General features: G+C 40.7%; 1 protein-coding gene across 16 annotated transcripts in view; it reads right to left on the reverse strand.

Annotated features, from left to right (window-relative positions):
- Positions 1-1,905: 1,905 nt before the first annotated feature.
- LOC114448764 (focal adhesion kinase 1-like) overlaps positions 1,906-17,310 on the reverse strand; it is a 45,248-nt gene continuing 29,843 nt past the window's right edge. For 5 of the 16 annotated variants that reach the window (XM_028425924.1, XM_028425923.1, XM_028425918.1 and 2 more), the window contains 12 exons: positions 15,314-15,425; positions 10,667-10,744; positions 10,358-10,540; positions 9,930-10,079; positions 7,544-7,606; positions 6,026-6,065; positions 5,393-5,496; positions 5,187-5,195; positions 4,150-4,305; positions 3,912-3,992; positions 3,711-3,796; positions 1,906-3,502 (listed from right to left, as the gene is read on the reverse strand). In XM_028425924.1, coding sequence (XP_028281725.1) covers positions 3,376-3,502; positions 3,711-3,796; positions 3,912-3,992; positions 4,150-4,305; positions 5,187-5,195; positions 5,393-5,496; positions 6,026-6,065; positions 7,544-7,606; positions 9,930-10,079; positions 10,358-10,540; positions 10,667-10,744; positions 15,314-15,425 — 1,189 coding nt within the window. In that variant the 3' untranslated portion in view covers positions 1,906-3,375. The remainder of the gene's footprint in view (positions 3,503-3,710; positions 3,797-3,911; positions 3,993-4,149; positions 4,306-5,186; positions 5,196-5,392; positions 5,497-6,025; positions 6,066-7,543; positions 7,607-9,929; positions 10,080-10,357; positions 10,541-10,666; positions 10,745-15,313; positions 15,426-17,310) is intronic. The other 11 variants (XM_028425930.1, XM_028425927.1, XM_028425928.1 and 8 more) reach the window with 5 other exon arrangements.

Below are 17,310 nucleotides of genomic sequence, written 5' to 3' on the forward strand. Positions count from 1 at the left end.
CCCTTCTTCGAAATGTATAAACTCCAGCCACTGTCTTCTCAACCAGGGGGTAGGAGGAAAGGGGAAAAGGTTGCGGAAATTAGAGCAACCAAAAACACAGCGACGACCCATTCCTGCGGGCGGGCGGGCTCTGTGGCAGCGCTGTGGCGAGCCGAGCCTGCTGACACACAGCGCTGGAGTAAGGGTGGTACTCGGCAGACGATCACTGCCCGAGGGACCATCAATAAATCACAAATCATCAATAAAGTGACACAAAACCAATGATGTTTTCAACACCTTCATGCTGGCACGCAGATTTAAGTAAAAATCCTAAAAATTTAAAAAAGTATTTATTATATTTCTGATCACATTGTGACTATAATCACTTAAAACATGTAGGGTTTACACACTATTCTAGTTCTGTAGGCCAGCAACAGCAGATTTCTTTCTTTCTTTTGTATTTTCTACGCACATTACAATAATGGGTACAATTAACCTTAAATCATACACACCTGGCTTTATATATATATATATATATATATATATATATATATATATATATATATATATATATATATATATATATAACAGAACATATGAGAACAGATTCTGTGGCTGAAAACAGCACTATTGTACATTAACATAGGCACTGATGCACTGCTGTACATTTAAACAGTGGCTACAGCCACAGTTAAATAACCGAGGTCCAAATATTTTCCATTAAAGAAAACATGAACAGGTTAAAATAATTATAAAACATATTAAAATTATAAATAATAATGTTTAATTTAATTCTGACCTCAATTAAATTTTCAGTACACTTTGAATTGTACCCATAGCCGCCAAATTATGGACAACCTGTCGCTGTGTGGATGGAGAACGCTATGGGGATCGAGTGAAGAAACAAAGTGGTAATGGTTCATTTATCCAATGTTTATTTCACAGTTTAGAAAGCTGTCCAATCAGTCATCCTCACCTTGTGAGCCACATCAAGAACTTCTTCATCCTCTCCCATCAGGCGGTTCTTGATCTTGTTAAACAGCATCATTCTTACACAGCAAAGAGACAAACACTTCATCAGATCAGCAGCAGTGAGAACAGTTTAAACCCCTGATGTCCTTTCAGTGTCCTGATCTTTGATTAAGTCCTGAATGTCTATAGATTATGATCATGCTGTTTGTCAGCGGTAGCCGGTTGCTCTGAGGGGCTGACATCCACCGTCAGTAGGTTGGTTCTGGTAGATGTCTTGGCGCCTGGGGCGAAGTCTCAGGTCCTTCATCTCCGACAGACAGACAGACACTGAGGTTAAATGACAGGACTCAAACACTGCAGCTGTAAAAATAAAATTAAATATGTAAGTGAGGCACACAGATTTATTTCCATTTCATTCTTATTTTTATTTCATTGTTTTTTCCTCCTATTTGACAGGATGGCTGATTTAGCCCAGAAGACAAAATAAAAACCAGTGTTTACTAATACGAGTTCTGTACAATTCACCAGTGATACACACCAGTATAGCTTACAATATACCAACATGAGCAGATTTACGCAACAACAAGGAGATAAAATAGAATGTTTTTTTTCTTTTTCTTCTTTTTTTTTTACACTTTAATCCCTAAAATCACCCAGATATCCGATAGTTACTTTGCTGGCTGAACATGGAAATCACATCTGGGTAAAATGGGATTAAAAAAACGTAGGATGTGTTTTTATTTGGTGCTGTGCAAATATGCTCTTTTCCATACCAGTATATCATGCTATACCAGTACAGTCACCAGTATATTTAATGTAGCAGTATGCCTTTCGCCATGTGGGGTCAATATTAACAAAGACACATGTTGCTAATTTCCAGTCGTGTGTACTCCACATGTCATTTTTTTAGGTTTCCTTGGGGACTATTATTTTTTTTATATTTTTATATATATATTTTTTAAGTGTTACACCTGACGAATAATTGGCAGCAGTTTGTTGGTGTTTTCAGGAAATTCACTATTTGTGTCACTGGTGGGACACCACCAGGTGTGATTATATGAACGATATAGGGATTACAGGTGAGGATAGAACAAAGAAGAGGAGACACACTGTCTTCACAGAAATAGATAAAGTCAAGCTCAGTGACCAGTCTGAGGCATGATACCCTCCTCTTCCTCTAAAGGATCAAGTCAATCAAACTGAACCTTCAGGATCCATCTTCTGCTTTATTTTTCACTTATGATCATCAGTCATTGCTGGGATTGAATATCTGGTTGTAGTCCAGGTTACAAACAGTTTTTCAGTACAGAGGAAGAAGACTGCGACTACTTAAAACAACACAAAAAACTTGGAGCCAGCCGTTAAAAAAAAAAGAAAAAGAGAAAATAGAGTGTGAGTGGGGAGTTTCCTGCCTGTGGTGTTTATCCAGACAGAGTGGGATTCTTCACATTTGGAGTCTTGAAAACCTGCTCAGAGAGGAACTGAGGAAGACTGCAGGAAGAAAGTAACAGTGTGAAGGAAAGTGTGTGTGAAATATGGAGGAGGATAGTGTGTTCTTTTCCTCAGGCAGCAGGGTGGAGAAAGACCGTTCTCAAGTTTTAATCTAGTGTTCCCGTTCCTCCCTTCGTCTCCTCCTATGCAATTTGAGTCTATAAATAAAACCTAGTGAGGCGAAGGGAACACAGGAATGGATAGAGGAGGAGGAAGGTGGGAGGCTGCTTCTCAAACCAAGAATGAATTTCCAGTGAACTGTCCTGTCGAAACAGTCACCCCAGAGTCCGTTAGGTGTGATCTGCCTGTATGATGAAGAGGAGATATTTAATCTGAGGAGGATGTTCACAAACATGAAGAGTGTCCACAAACATACTGACATGGCTGCTGACTGATATGTAAGTCCATTCTCACTGTGAAGTTTCATGCAGATATGTTGCAGCTCAATCACTGTCTGATCAGGTTCTGATGGCTTTGCTTTGAAGCTGTAGTCCTCTATGACTAGTCCACCCAATGCCAGTTCTTCTGTGAACTTACTGAGCCTTGAATCAGGTTTACTTCAGGTCCACAGCCTCAAATTAAAAAAAAAAATCGCCATTTTTCTCCTCTCGTTGTTATATTCCAGTCCAAAGAGAGCGAAGCTGCCAAGTCCCTGAATTCAGGAAGTGTTTTTGCTCTGTTCTGGTATTATGAAAGTCACAGTGGTGGAGATTTTAATCCCAGGTGAAGTGACTACCTCAGCTAATGCAGGATTCAACATCTAATGATTCTTCACAGACTGTTATCAGAACATCAGAGCCATTGCTCAAGCAGGCACCTCAGTCAGCTCTCACATATATAAGGACTGACTTCACTAATCCAAGAGTCTTTAGTTCTCCGCTGACAACAGGAACCATAACCAGTTCCTGTTGGTCTCGCTTGGTCGACGCGGGGCTAATGCGGACGGGACTGGGACATCATCTTGAGCCGGGATTGGTCAATGACATCCAGGAGGTTCTTGGCATCAACAGCGAGCGCGTGAGCGGCCGTCAGCATCTGCTTCTTGTAGTCCTGTTGGAGACTAAGACAAAAATACAAAACATTATACAGCAGGTTTTTATCAGACACTGCAGCAGCTTCAAAGAGGAGACAATGAGTTGCTTTTCATGGACACTAACAGAAACTTTTAACTAGCATTTTTGTGCCATGTATGATGTTTTTCTGCATCAATAAAAACATACAAATGTTTCTAAGAATGCTTTACCTACAATAATATTGTTGGTACCTACCTGGTCATCACATATTGTTGGGCTAACTTCATCTTCCCAATTAGCTCTGCCAAGTCAGAGTTCAGCAGCTTCTGTGCCATCTCAATCTGTGGAAGGAAAAAAGCACAAAAATGGGATTAAATACACGCCTATGCAAATGTGTGATGATAATGTGATTATGCAGCATTTAAGTAAAAGTATGCATGTTGTCAGCATTTCTACCTCTCTGTGTGTACTGGCTGGAAGTTGAGGTAGAGTCTCATCTACAGTGGCCAATAAAGTCCTCAATGCCAGCCCCACATCCTGAAACACAAAAATACACATAGACATCAGTTTTAAGCACGGGAGAAAATAAGACCATTTTCACACAGTTTTCATTCATACGGTTAATTAGGAGTTTGTAGCTCATAAGAGGAAAAAGACCCAGTGATGCGTTTATAAGAAGCACTGCTCTTCATACCTTCACCATGGGCACATATTCCTCCGGAGGAGCCGGCTGAATCTTGCTTGACATCTCAATCACAGCTTTGACCAATCCTGTCACGTTCTCGTAGACTTTGTCGTTTGAGCGGTCCAGATTGGCAGTGGGAGGCGGGCTTATCTCCTGAGGCTGCAGCTGAATAACAAGAAGATGAAAAGGCTCACTCAAAGAACAAATGCCAGGGGAGTGTGAGGAGGACCGATGGCTGAGACAATGTGAATGCGAATAATGAGCTTCTCATAAAACTTCTCAAAACACTCATCTTTAAAATCACTACAAACACTTATCAGAATCACTAAAAATCCTGCATTACAGAGGGACATGAATCACGATCAGAGGAAAAGCCACTGTAGAGGAACAGACAGCAAAAGTCAGGGTGAATGAATACAACATGTGGATGAATAAATATATCTGTAGGTCGTTGGATCTACTATATGCTTTATCATGAAAATGAATAGCAGACAAATATTTTGAGAAATTGTTCTCAATTCTGGCCACTAGGTGGCAGTGTCACACTTGCACAAGCTAAACTGGATTACACGCGTAAACTCAGGTAGGTGGCTGCACCTAAAACACATAATGAATAGATGTACTGTGTAAAACAGCCTTATCTAGCTTCCTGTCCACTGACTGCCTGTATTTTTACACATGACTTTCACTCTACTGTAAACTACATATAACTAAGGGTGTTCATTTACATCATATATCATACACAAACTACAGCACTTACAGAGAGGAGGAACACATCACCAACAAATATTTTCTCTCTAGTCTAGATAACTGTTATTAGTACCTAAATTAGTTCAACACATCTAAAATAGATAAAACCAGTCAGATCAGATGTTAGTCTGGAGGTAAATACTGATATTTACACAACAAAAGGAGCAGAAGGAGGAAAGCAATGTGTTTATAAGTTAATACAACAGAATGTGATCAGTGACTGAGTAATCGAAGAGGTGATGGTCCACTATTAGACAAGACGTACAGTAAACACACACAGAGACTGTGCTGCTTACCCGCCAGGGCTAGGGGTCAACAGTAAGGCAGAGTGCAGGAGGAGGAGTAGGAGGGAGAGACAGAGCAGGCAAAGAAAAGATACAAATATTAATGCTCTAACCATTATCAACATGCACTGTGTATATTTGGTAAATGTTGAGTCTGTGTATGTGCTGCTGTTTCAGGTATTCATTCAGAACGTGTGTCAGTCACTGTATGTGTGTACCTTGACTCCATCATTATAGCTATCTCCAGTATTTTGACAAGCCAGACTGCCCACTTGGCTCTGGGCCCCGGGTCGAGGAGGTTTCTTTGGGGGGGCCACATGCTCTGCAGGAAACATACACACATAGAAAGTCAAAACTTGTATTGTCTCAGAAGGTGATGACAGATTCTACTGTTCCACCAATCAGAGTCTGCGGTCATTCTTATTGTGCAAAAACTAAATATGTTCACATCAACACATAAAAAATGGTTTTGCGCTCACTCTGTTAAACTGTTTCAAGTTGAATGGTTTTTCAGTTTTATTACATGTTTGGTGAATTCATGCTCTGAGCACACAACATATTGAGCTTGGCATGCTGTCTGAGTCCATATAAACAGAGGTTGGTTTGCTCACTAGCAGAGTTCACAATCAGATCTGCCATGTTGTAGAAACAGTCTGTAGACACACACACACTGACACCCTATCTGTTGTGCAAAAGAGAAAAAGGAAAGAATCTGTTCTGAGAAAGAATAACAGGGCTGTGTAAGGCTTTATGTGTGAACTACAGCACATATTTTGGAAGATCAAGAACGAAGATAGAACAATAGTGGTTATATGACTGTAATTAGGGACAGATATGGGCTTGTCTATTACCTGCTTTGCCAACGGGCTGGTATATGTGCTGGTTTCCTGTCTGCACAAACAAACAACAAAAACATTGGGTTAATGAGTGCACAGGCTTAGACATAATCAGTAGCTTTACAGGAAATTAGACTTTCACAGGCAGAAACCACCACCAGCAGTGGTGAAAAATGCAGGAACACAATTGTTTCTGTTGCATGACAACAAGTCTCAGTTTGTCTACAGTCGAGAAGCTGCGCCTGTTTTTAGTGGTGTGTGTGGTCTAAGCAGTGTGTTAACAAAAATATTCTGACTGACTAAACAGGGGATGACAAAAAGTGTTTCTTATTCAAATCGGGAGGACAAACATGTTGTTAAGATTTTATGGTTGTGAAAATAAAACGATGCCGCAAACTTTGTTATATTACTACAGCATTTTTTCGTTGTTTTCTCTGTGTGAAAAAACAGTGCAGGGGGATTCAAAATGCCTCAGTGCCATCAAGAGTGTTGCGGCCTGACAACCACCGACACCCAAAATATACTCCACTACAGCAATTTACAGACACGTACACACACACACAAACGAGGGAGATTTTCCCACCACAAACCACAACCATTCAATGGGAGGAGGAGGACAAGCAGAGAGATGAATTACAGAGACAGAAATATCTGGCCCGTGGCAACTCCAGACTGCTACAACAACTTCTGCTGGCATCAGGGAAACAACAGACATCCACACGCAGGAGAGTCCCCGACAAGGATAAAGTTACACACTAAGCTAAAGAAACCAAAAGACTTCTCTATTATAAAAACACTGCAAGAGAAGTGATGAAGTTACATTTCAATACCACCTGGGTGTAAACAGCATATAATCACCGGCAGGTTTTGCCAAATCTACACGTGTCTCTGATTACAGTTACATAACGGTCCACAATTTAGAAAATGATGCGGTTTGCTCTCCTGAGTGATAATGAATGTGAAGAAATGATGCTTTCTTTAACAAACACCGTTTGCAAAAATGTCACAGAACATTGTAAAAATCACAATAATCTGCTTTTTTTTTAAATAATCAAAAAAGCCATTTGTGTTTAATAATAAATCTGCAAATGCTGTTCAGATGCAGCATATCTTCCTCTGCTTCATACTCTGCTCTGTTTTTATACAACAGTCTTCTATTAATATCTAGTGATGCTGTGAGAATACATTGACCCCGCATTGCTGACCCTACCCCCAACAGGTCACTTCCTGTCCCTCGATCAATCCCTCTGCTCAAATCAAAACAAACACACACTGCAGCCAATTGCAGCGAGTCTGACCATAACACAGACTTCCGCCAACATTTGTCTTTATCAGACATCCTCTTCGCTTAAAAACACAAACAGTTCAGAAAAATAACTTCTCTCAATGATGCGGTGGGAGAGCAAAGCGTTATTTCAATAGAGGCTTTGTGACGCGTAGTTGAGGGCCAATGTACCAGTGTTACTGTCCTGAACAGGGGTAGCACTGGTATATAGATCGATAGATCGATAGATAAATTGATAGATCGCTTACTGGTGGTTGGAGTCCCCCATCTTCTCTGTCCAGACTCCCTCTTGAACTCCGTGTGTCTGGTTTCTAAAAATCACAGACAATCACAAACATTAGATCTCCTCATTTCAAACAGATTTACAGATATTAACTATAGCTATGCAAAGTTACAATGACTGTTTTATAACAAACAATGAGGCAAATTGGCAGAATGAGATTTGAATTCCTGGGATATGCTCTGAGACAAACCCTTTATCCCATTTATCCCATGCCATTGTCAGACTGGAGCGTCATTGAATCACTTAACCCAGTGGATTTAAAGCTTTTGGACCCAAATGAATTTCTCTGAACAGACTCCCAATCCATATTAATCTGAGGTCTTGGAAATGACTGACTGTACTGGGAGAATGAATGACTGCAGAAAAGCAACAAAAAAATCCATCCAAACAAAAAACCTCCAGAGAAAGAGAAACGCACTGTAAGTCACACAAAGTTGTTATATCGTTGGTATAAAAACCCCCCCAAGTAAAAATGCATACCAGTTTTCCAAGACAGGACTTGAAGACCAACATTGCCATTGAGTTCATCAAAGTTTCCTGATGACTGATTTGTGTCCGAGCTGTCTGAGGTGTTGTGTCTCTGATGTTATCTCCTGATCTTACAGTGTCTCAGTGTTGCTCTGTCTGCCTCTGTGAGCGTCTGAGTGTTTTCCTGTCTGTATCCACGTCTGTGCCAGCAGTTTCATCACGAGAAAAATTCAGATTCAGGTCTAGCTTCCAGCACACTTATATCTGCCTCCGAAATACAGAGAGAGAGAGAGAGAGAGAGAGAGAGAGAGAGAGAGGGAAGGAGGAGGGATGGAGCACGCTGCCAACGAGCTGTCAGTAAGCGAGCATGTCTGCCCTTCTTTCCCAAACCCTTCTGACTTCCTCCTCCTGCTCTCTCCCACCATACTCTCTCTCTCTCTCTTTCTCTCTCCATCTCATCCCTCCCTGAAGTGACAGTGTTATACAAACCAGCCAGCCTAAAACACACACTTTCACATGTGCGTGCACACACAGACTTCACGCCTCCTCAGCTTTTCAGTAATCTTGTGTGTTGTCAGTTAGTGGTTGTGGGTCAACGACAGACTGTTGACTGGGCTGTCAGATTCTGTAAGCCTATCATTAGCCTGGAATTCATACAGGCCACACCTGCCTCCAAACACACACACTCTCTCTCTCTCTCACACACACACACAATAAAATTCTTGAGTTAAAACCCCAGACAGCTCCTTTAATCACTGAAAAATGCATCCTAGATGAAAGGTTCCTTCCTCTAACCTCCCTCATCTTTTTGTCACAAATAACGCACAGTAAATATCCGACTGTGTTCATTTATCTTTGCCTGTCTTGAGTTTTAGCAGCAGAAGCAAGTGGAAGCTCATTTTGTTCTAGTCATAATAAAATATGGTAGAACACCGAACAAAAGAAACTTTTTGTTTGTTTTTTTTCTGTAAGAATTGTAGATGGCTACACAAATTTAAAATGTGTTTTTGATGTATACATACATACATGTGTTGTGATGTGAAGCAGAGCAAAAATGTCAGCTCACAATATATAGCATAAAGGTATTTTTTAATCCATTTTACAGGACACCTCTAGATGTTGGTGTGCTTTTTTAAAATTACTTTTGGCCTTTACTAGATAATAATCACTAAAGAGAGTCGAACCTGAGGTACTGCAGCCACATACACTCTACCAGGTGGTATTTTCCAGGACAACATTCAGCAAGATTAATCACTTTTTAGTGGAAAACATTTCCACTATCATTTGTGTCAGTGCATCTGAGTGTGTTTTGTTATTATTTTGTTGTGTTGTCTCTGCCCGATTGTTTATTACACAGAAACATCTGCAGTGTCATCAGGCACTTTCAGAAATTAAACAAAGCATGTTACTGTATAAACAATCTGTCAATCATATACTAACTTTAGCCAATCAGACTGCTTTAGGTTGTCATCAATAGATAGTGGTTACACCTTAAACACATTGATGGCTGCCAGTAGTTCCTTACAGGATGATCATTTCCGTCACAAACTGTTCTTTCAAAACAATGTGATGACACTTAAAACAGATTTCTAGAAATTAACTAAACTTTTGACTACAAAAAATGACAACATGCACTATGTAACTGAAAAAATAGCACAAATAACAAGCCAGCAATCAAGCAACACAACGATGCCTTACGCACTGCACCATACACAACACCAGAAAAACAGATAAGAACAAATAATAATGCAAACAAGGGTACACCAGAGCTCCATTCTTCCAGAGACATGTTTATATGCTCATATGTAACTCTTCTTATGTGTGCCTTTAAATTACAAATAAACTTGGTATTAAAGATACTGTTACAGCGTTAGTGTGTTTACCAATGCGTGTGCTGTGTGTGTTACCAGCAGCCTTTCCTCCTGTTCCAGCCACCTCTGATCCTCCTCCATCTGCTGCTGTTGTATCATCAGCTGTTCCTCCATTAACAGGCACTGCTGGCCTACACACTGCTGCATGTCTACTTCCCTGTCCTACACACACACATACGCAAACGTGCAACAAAAGACAAGCAGAGCAGAACAGACATGCACACCAACACAGACACATGAAGAGAAACATGCACACAGACAAGACGTGGAGACAAACAAGACACACACACCAGACTGATGAGAAGCTGAACTGAGATGGTGGACGCACACACGCTAAAAATAAAGGATGTCAATGGGATGACAAACTGTAATATACAATATGACTTACATGTGTCACAGCTGACCTGTGTGTGCATGTATGTGTGTGTGTAAAATCCTACCTCCATCAGAGAGCCCCAGAGTGCCATGTCCTGTCCGTGCGGAAGGTGCTGTGCATGCGCATGTGTGTGGACATGGTGGCGAGGGTGCGTGTGTGCGTGGTGTGTGTCCAGCATAGCAGCTTGTGGGGGGTACAAAGCGCTGGGTACAGAGGGGAGAGTGTGAGGACCTGGATACCCTGCCATCTGACACCGGAGAGAGGACAGAGACAGAGATATGATCACAATGTAAAAACGACATTAAATAAATCAATTCAAGTTTTGTGGGATTAGACCATGGCAGTAGAAGAGTCATCAGGCCTGTCTACATACCTGATAATGTCCAGGATGCTGAGGACTGGGGTAAAAGCCTTCACTTGAGCGAGGACTGGGATAACCTGGTCGACTCGGCTACGGGCAGGAAAAGAAAGATAGAAGGAGATGGAGGTTGAGATACAGAAAGACAGAGAAAAAAGAAAACACCACACCGAAGAGTGACCATGGATTGACCACCTCGTTCCTAAAATTACAGGTTAGAAGACGGACCATCGGTCATTCAGACAATCAGCACACAAACCCCCAGGAGCTGTTTGTGTGGCCGGGTTAGCTGTCAATCAAAACAGGGATCACCCACTGGGCTGCAAGTCCAGCAAGCTGTTAGTTGAACTGGCACTAACTACTGTTCCTATGTTACAAACGTTCATGGATTACAGCTATAAAAGATTGTTGATCAGTGGTTAGATGTGATGCAGGTGTGTAAACAGAGTGTTGCACGTTCACCAAAGACCTCTCTTTCAAGCACTTTTAAACTTGTGCTGCTGCTGACCAGGCTGAACAACAGAGGGGCAAAATATTTCCTGTCAGTATAATGAATGGGGGTTTTCCTCTTGTTAAGTTTTAATACAGAGCATGCCAAGCTTCTGCTGAGCGCTGCTGCTTAAAGGAACACAGTTTAGTAGAGGAGCAACTCTGACATTATGATTTTCTCCTTTTATTCTCAGGCTAATACTGCTAAAAACAGAAGTGCTTGGTGAACCCACAGTGAGGCTTCTCCTGTTGTCTGGTTGGGATGAATCTGCAGGAAGTTGATGAACAGTCTCCCTTCTCAGAATGACACTTAACTCCTCTAACATAGAGCTTGTTTCTAAGACGATATTATTGCAACCTCTACCTTCCACAGTCTCTCAGAGTAGCTTTCTCTGGACCACACCTCCGACAGCAACAAAGACACATGGGGGAAAGGAAAGGGAGCAAAGAAAGACAAGGAGAGATGGAAGGAGACAAGGAAAGGAAAAAAACAAGAGAGAGAAGCAGACAAGACACTGAAGACAAGACAAAAACTAGCTTCAAATGATCAGACAATCAGACCAACATACAGGGACAAAATTAGTGTTTAGAAGTTTAAATCTGCAGTGAGCAGATTCACTTCACTGTAATCCAGGAGGGAGGATTTCAGTTTAACAACAGAAAGACAAACAGAGAGTGTCACACCAGGACAACAACACTGAAGACATCTGGATGACTTTGAATATAAGATGACTAAATAATCTGAAGACGTTTTGAATGTAAACCATCAGAAACTGCAGAGCAGTGGTGCCAACACTTTCCTTTCAAACTGAAATGTAGTTTTTTTAATGCTACCGGTGACCATGAAAAACTTGAAGTAATGTTGAGAAGCACAGTGTAATTGAGGCTTTCTGTTACTTCATGTAATGCTATGGGCCACAGTTCATTGACTCCCACACAGACACATCTGTCACCACTGAAGGTCAAAGTGTGGTGAAAACATACAGTAATAGCTCTGGAGCAGGAATGTCTCAGATACTTAGGACAGGAATGGATTCTGGCTGCTGCAGGGATTTAAACTTGTTGTTTGGCTCAGCTGCAGGCCAAACAGAAGATGGAGGGAATGACCTCAGGCTGTTTCTCATCGGAGCACATAATTGTAAACCAAACACTTTTGAGGCTTAAATAAATACTTTCCCAGTATTAGAAATGTTGGTGTAGTAGTATCACTGGTCAGCACTCAGCAGCTGGCTCAAGGTGACCAGCTGTCAGTGTAAACAGACTGAGGTGGTGACAGACCTTCTCTTTAGGTATTTATAGGTATTCATTTCAGAAATCTAAGCAACAAGAGAAGGTTATATAGACAAGAATTAACACAGACCCTTAGCATCATATTGAACTACACTGTACAAAGCACTTTCCTCTTGAACACACAGATCTGGACTGAAAAAAGGTGTGAATACTTAAGAGGCATGGTTTAAACAATGTTATTCTAATTAAATGTCCATGTGTGTTGGATATGTGACTGTTAGAACAGTGGATTTAAGGATTTATCACAGGCAGGTTAATAATAGCCTAGATGCAATAGTGATATATATATATATATATATATATATATATATATATATATATATATATATATATATATATATATATATATATATATATATATATAGATATATAAGGAAGGACATTTCAGCATCAATAAAGCATGCAAAAAAAGATTAGTTTGAGTATACTCCTAGAGGACAGATCAAAAAATGTTGCTACATTTTTCCCTTTATTTATGAGTGTAAATTGTGAAATTAAACATGAATCTGACAAGTCCTGCTAAAATAAACGGTAAATTTACATCAGATATTTATATAAGAGGCTTACCAAACCACCATTTTTGGAGGTATAATAAAAAAGTACCATACGTTTGAATGAAGCAGTGACATGTCAGATATTAAACAAATAAAATTTCCCTTAAAATATTATTTCAGTACATTCAATAACCTTATAAGCAAACATAAGCTGTCTGTGTTGGCCAAAAATAACACTACATTTAAGGTTTTGTTATTTCACACATTTTCTCTCTGTTTTGTCAACAGTCTTATCTCTGGACCAAATCAGAAAATGATGATAAATGGAGCACTGTTTGCATGTTACCAAGCCAGTGGGTTTACTGTAATAAGACAATTTCCCTTTGTGTTTTATTTACTCTTCAATATTTATGTTACGGAGAGACAACACTAGGACAAAATTAAAATATTAAGACTTTTAAGCTTTGTGGATTTTTCTCAAACCCCTCTGGATATTTATCAAACCCTCCACAAACACTGGACTGGACTGTTGCAACCTTTTTTGATACAGACACACACTGTAGGTTTGCTCTTGTTATTAAAAAATGCTATAGTATAGTAGCACACCACCTGCCTTCAAAGGTCTCGAGGAGGGAATTGACTTTCCGCTGGAAGGGTGAGGGTTAGTGGAGGACAGACTAAAGGCTGAAGGTACCCTCTCTGTGTGGGGAAGGGTAAGCCAGGCAGCAGGGGCCAATAGGGGCCCCCCACATGACTGCACAGCAGGGTGGGCCTGGGGGTCAGAGTTAGGTTGGAGTGGGGTACTGGGATTAGTCTGACAGTCGGGGTGGAAGCGGGGAAACAACAAGGACTTGAGATTGGAAATTGGCTTTGGCTGTATGTTTTGCAGGGCGTGGGGACAAACACTTGACATGCCACAGGGCAGAGAGTTTAGGTCTGGACTAGACTGGGAGAGGAGTGGAGCAAAGTGCCAGGGATGGTCGAGGCACTTTGGCTCAGAAGAACAGAGCATATGGCTGTTAGTAAGGAGATTTGTCTTGTGGAAACAGCTGCCATTAGACAGACAGTCTGAATCTGTGTGAGGTGCAGAATAAACATTAGCCTGAGCCTGCAGCGACAACGACGGATACGCTTTGGAATCAGGATTTAACTCCGCCTTGTGTGAAGACAAAGAGCTATTGTAGTAAGAGGTGATTTGAAAAGAAGGCTGAGAACTAGGAGAAGAGTGATGAGGAAATTTCAGACATGATGAGTAGAATGGAGGAGAGGGTAGGTGAGAAGTGGTGCAGGGAGATGAAGGATGAGGGTTTCCAATGGACAGGGAAAGCTGTGAGGCAAAATGCTGTGTTTGGTGGCAGTGATGATGAGCAGAAGAAGCAGAAACACAATCCAGACTGAAGGTGGGCTGCAGGGAGGGACAGCGGCTGGGCTGCAAACAGAAGGACAAAGGCAGAGAAGGAACACGTGGAAATAAAAAAAGTCAGGTAGTAGACAGATGGAGCAGACAGGGATGAACTCGAGCACAGACCTCAAAGCCATGCGGTGAATCAGCCTAAAGTCCATATCTGAAGCACTATCTTCTATTGCTGTTACTTACTGTACACTAGGATCCATATTTAGTTATAGTATAAACAGCTGAATGGCTCAAGGCTTAGAAACACATCTCCCCATCTCATGAACTGCTGTTCAAGACATATGGCTTTAGTTGTAACCAAGAGAAGCAGTTAACAGATGCTAACAGCAGGGGAACTGGGGCAGTAAGTGAGGGTGAAGCAGCTAGCAGCTGGGGCAACAAGCTGTGAGGTAGAGGTGTGGGGGGTGGTGGGGTTTAAGGAATTGGGAAAAAGCACTATTTATGCAGTAATGTCATTTTTGTAAAAGCATGTTATCAAGGACACATTTGAAGTGAAAGCTATGTAAGAAAAGCTGAACCGCTTTATTGATCTTTTTTGATCATTGTTCAGGTTTAGCAGTGTTTGGGAGTGGTCAGAGACTTGCAGAAATATATCAGAAAAAAGCTTTTTGAATAAAAAAAAAACTATTTTATTGACATAAAATCACATGATCATTGATTTAATGACTTAAGCATTCACTTTCTTTTTTTCCCCCCTATCTCAGAGCGACATCCAATACATGAACCTTATCTGGATGTAAGAGCTTATCCCAGCTATAATTTCAATAAGCATGAAACATGGGTCAGGAGAAACCTTAAATAAAACAGTAAACCTTGTGGACTTTGGCAATGGTTACCACTAAACATATATAATATGCAAAACAATGAAGACAACAGAAACACAGCACTGTCTCCACACAGCAGAGTAAAAAGCCGACAGATTTTGGTCTTATACAAACACAGACATACAGAGACACAAACAGCAGGTGGTCTTACCTTTGGTGGTGCCTCATCAGGCCCTCCTGAGTCCCACGACACAGTCACCTGTCTCCTCATCTCCATCCTGCTCCTCTCCTTCTGCTGGAGCTTCTCCTCCTCTAATATAGTGCTATAAAAAAACAATTATGTCAACATCATGCCACTGTGTGATCAATACAATATGAATAGGGGCAATAAACACATAATTAAAAACTATAAACATTTACCTCAACATCTGATTGATCTTAAGGTAAATTGCACAATAATACAGACTTTCATATCATGAATGGCTAATATTAAGTACATAATGATGCAAAAAGCACCTGCTTGAAAAAATGGATCTGCAAACCAAGTATGAAATGCCCTTAACAAAGGCTGAGGCAGCCAGAGAAAACAACTGTATTGTAACAGATGCCACCTCAGTTTTGTCCCTCACTGTCTGTCCAGTCCCACCTTGAATGGTACTTAATAAAACAGGGCTGCACAATGAGACAAGAAATAACTAACTCTAACGCTCTCACACACAGTCACATTTCAGAGTCTTTTCCTGACAGCACACACACTGCTTGCTTAAGTGTTTTTCTACCTCTTGCTGTAAATATGAAACTCACTGACAGCCCCATTAACACACACAGAGTTTCATTCCAGTCTGTTACACAAAGCCTTCTTCACTCCACACTGTTTATGCAGACTGTCAAAACATAAACTACTGCAGTCAGAAGAAGAAAATTCCATTTTGTTATGAAGTATCTCATTGCTGTCTCAACAGTTCCTCCTGACACTCAGCCAGCTACAGCAATAAAACAACTCAAGCCAGTGTCGAGCAACATCCCACGACTCAAAACATTTTTCGGACTCATGCAGACAAAGATACCACACAAAATTTTACTTGATAAAATTACTCACACTGACCTGTTTCCTGGGAAAATTGCTACAAAACCAAACCCTGAATTGCAGAAGAAGCAGCTGCTTCTGAAAAGTTCCACCAAAACTGAAGAGTCCAGCACACACACTCACTCTCTCTCCACTGTCTCATTCTTCTGGCCTCTGCTCAACAAGGGTAAGAGCTATTTCTAGTAACACTGTTACCCTGTTGTTCTGTTGTCTCCAGCAGTGTTTGTGTGTCCCTGCACCTGTCCACATCCATCTCCTGTCCGCTCCTCTTTTCCATTGCATTCACACTTACACGTACAACAGTGCAGAGTGCACATACAACAATGTTCAATTTAAACACAAAAGTGTCAAAAACTTGATTGATAACTAAAATAAAATTTTTACTTCTACAATTGTAACTTTCTTTGTTCATATATTTACATTTATTCACAAGCTATAGCCTGCAGGATGATTTTTATATATTATTTATAAACTCTTGTGTAATAAAAACATTAAAACATATATTGGTTTGAGAAAAAAATGACATTGTCATATCGTTGGGTAAGCAGTCATCCATGAATCTGCCAATCTTGCCCAATATTGTAACAGTAAAAGACATTGCACATTATTATGTGTGATGATGATGATGCCAAAAGCCCCTGGTAACATCAACCCCAACATTTCCACCCCCTGCAGCACACACACACACACACCACCACCACCTGGAATAACAAGGTTTTCCCCGTTTATTTACTCAGACTGAGCGGACTGCTTAGTCTTTAGCAACACCCTGCTCTACTCTCATGCTGTTCTTACCTGAGGGCGAACTAATGAAGTAGCACTAGTGAAGTACTGTACTCGGGCTAATTTATCTAACCCTTATATTAATACTCAGGCAGAAATATGCATCAATAAAAAATATATTTTAATGTTTTAATGTGGCCAACCCTAATTTCATGATGGAAAACCACAAAAACCTTACAATCATCACCTTGTAGTCACATTGGGACAAATGTAGACATACCAACAAAAGACTTTCAATCAGACTTAAACTCTCCACCCTGCGGAGGAGCATCACAGAAAGACAGCCAGAGACAGAACCATGTCACAAACTCCAAAACTCAGACTGAACTCATACCTGC

The sequence above is a fragment of the Parambassis ranga genome, chromosome 16 (genome assembly GCF_900634625.1).
Source record: "Parambassis ranga chromosome 16, fParRan2.1, whole genome shotgun sequence".
NCBI classification, from domain to species: Eukaryota; Metazoa; Chordata; class Actinopteri; family Ambassidae; genus Parambassis; species Parambassis ranga.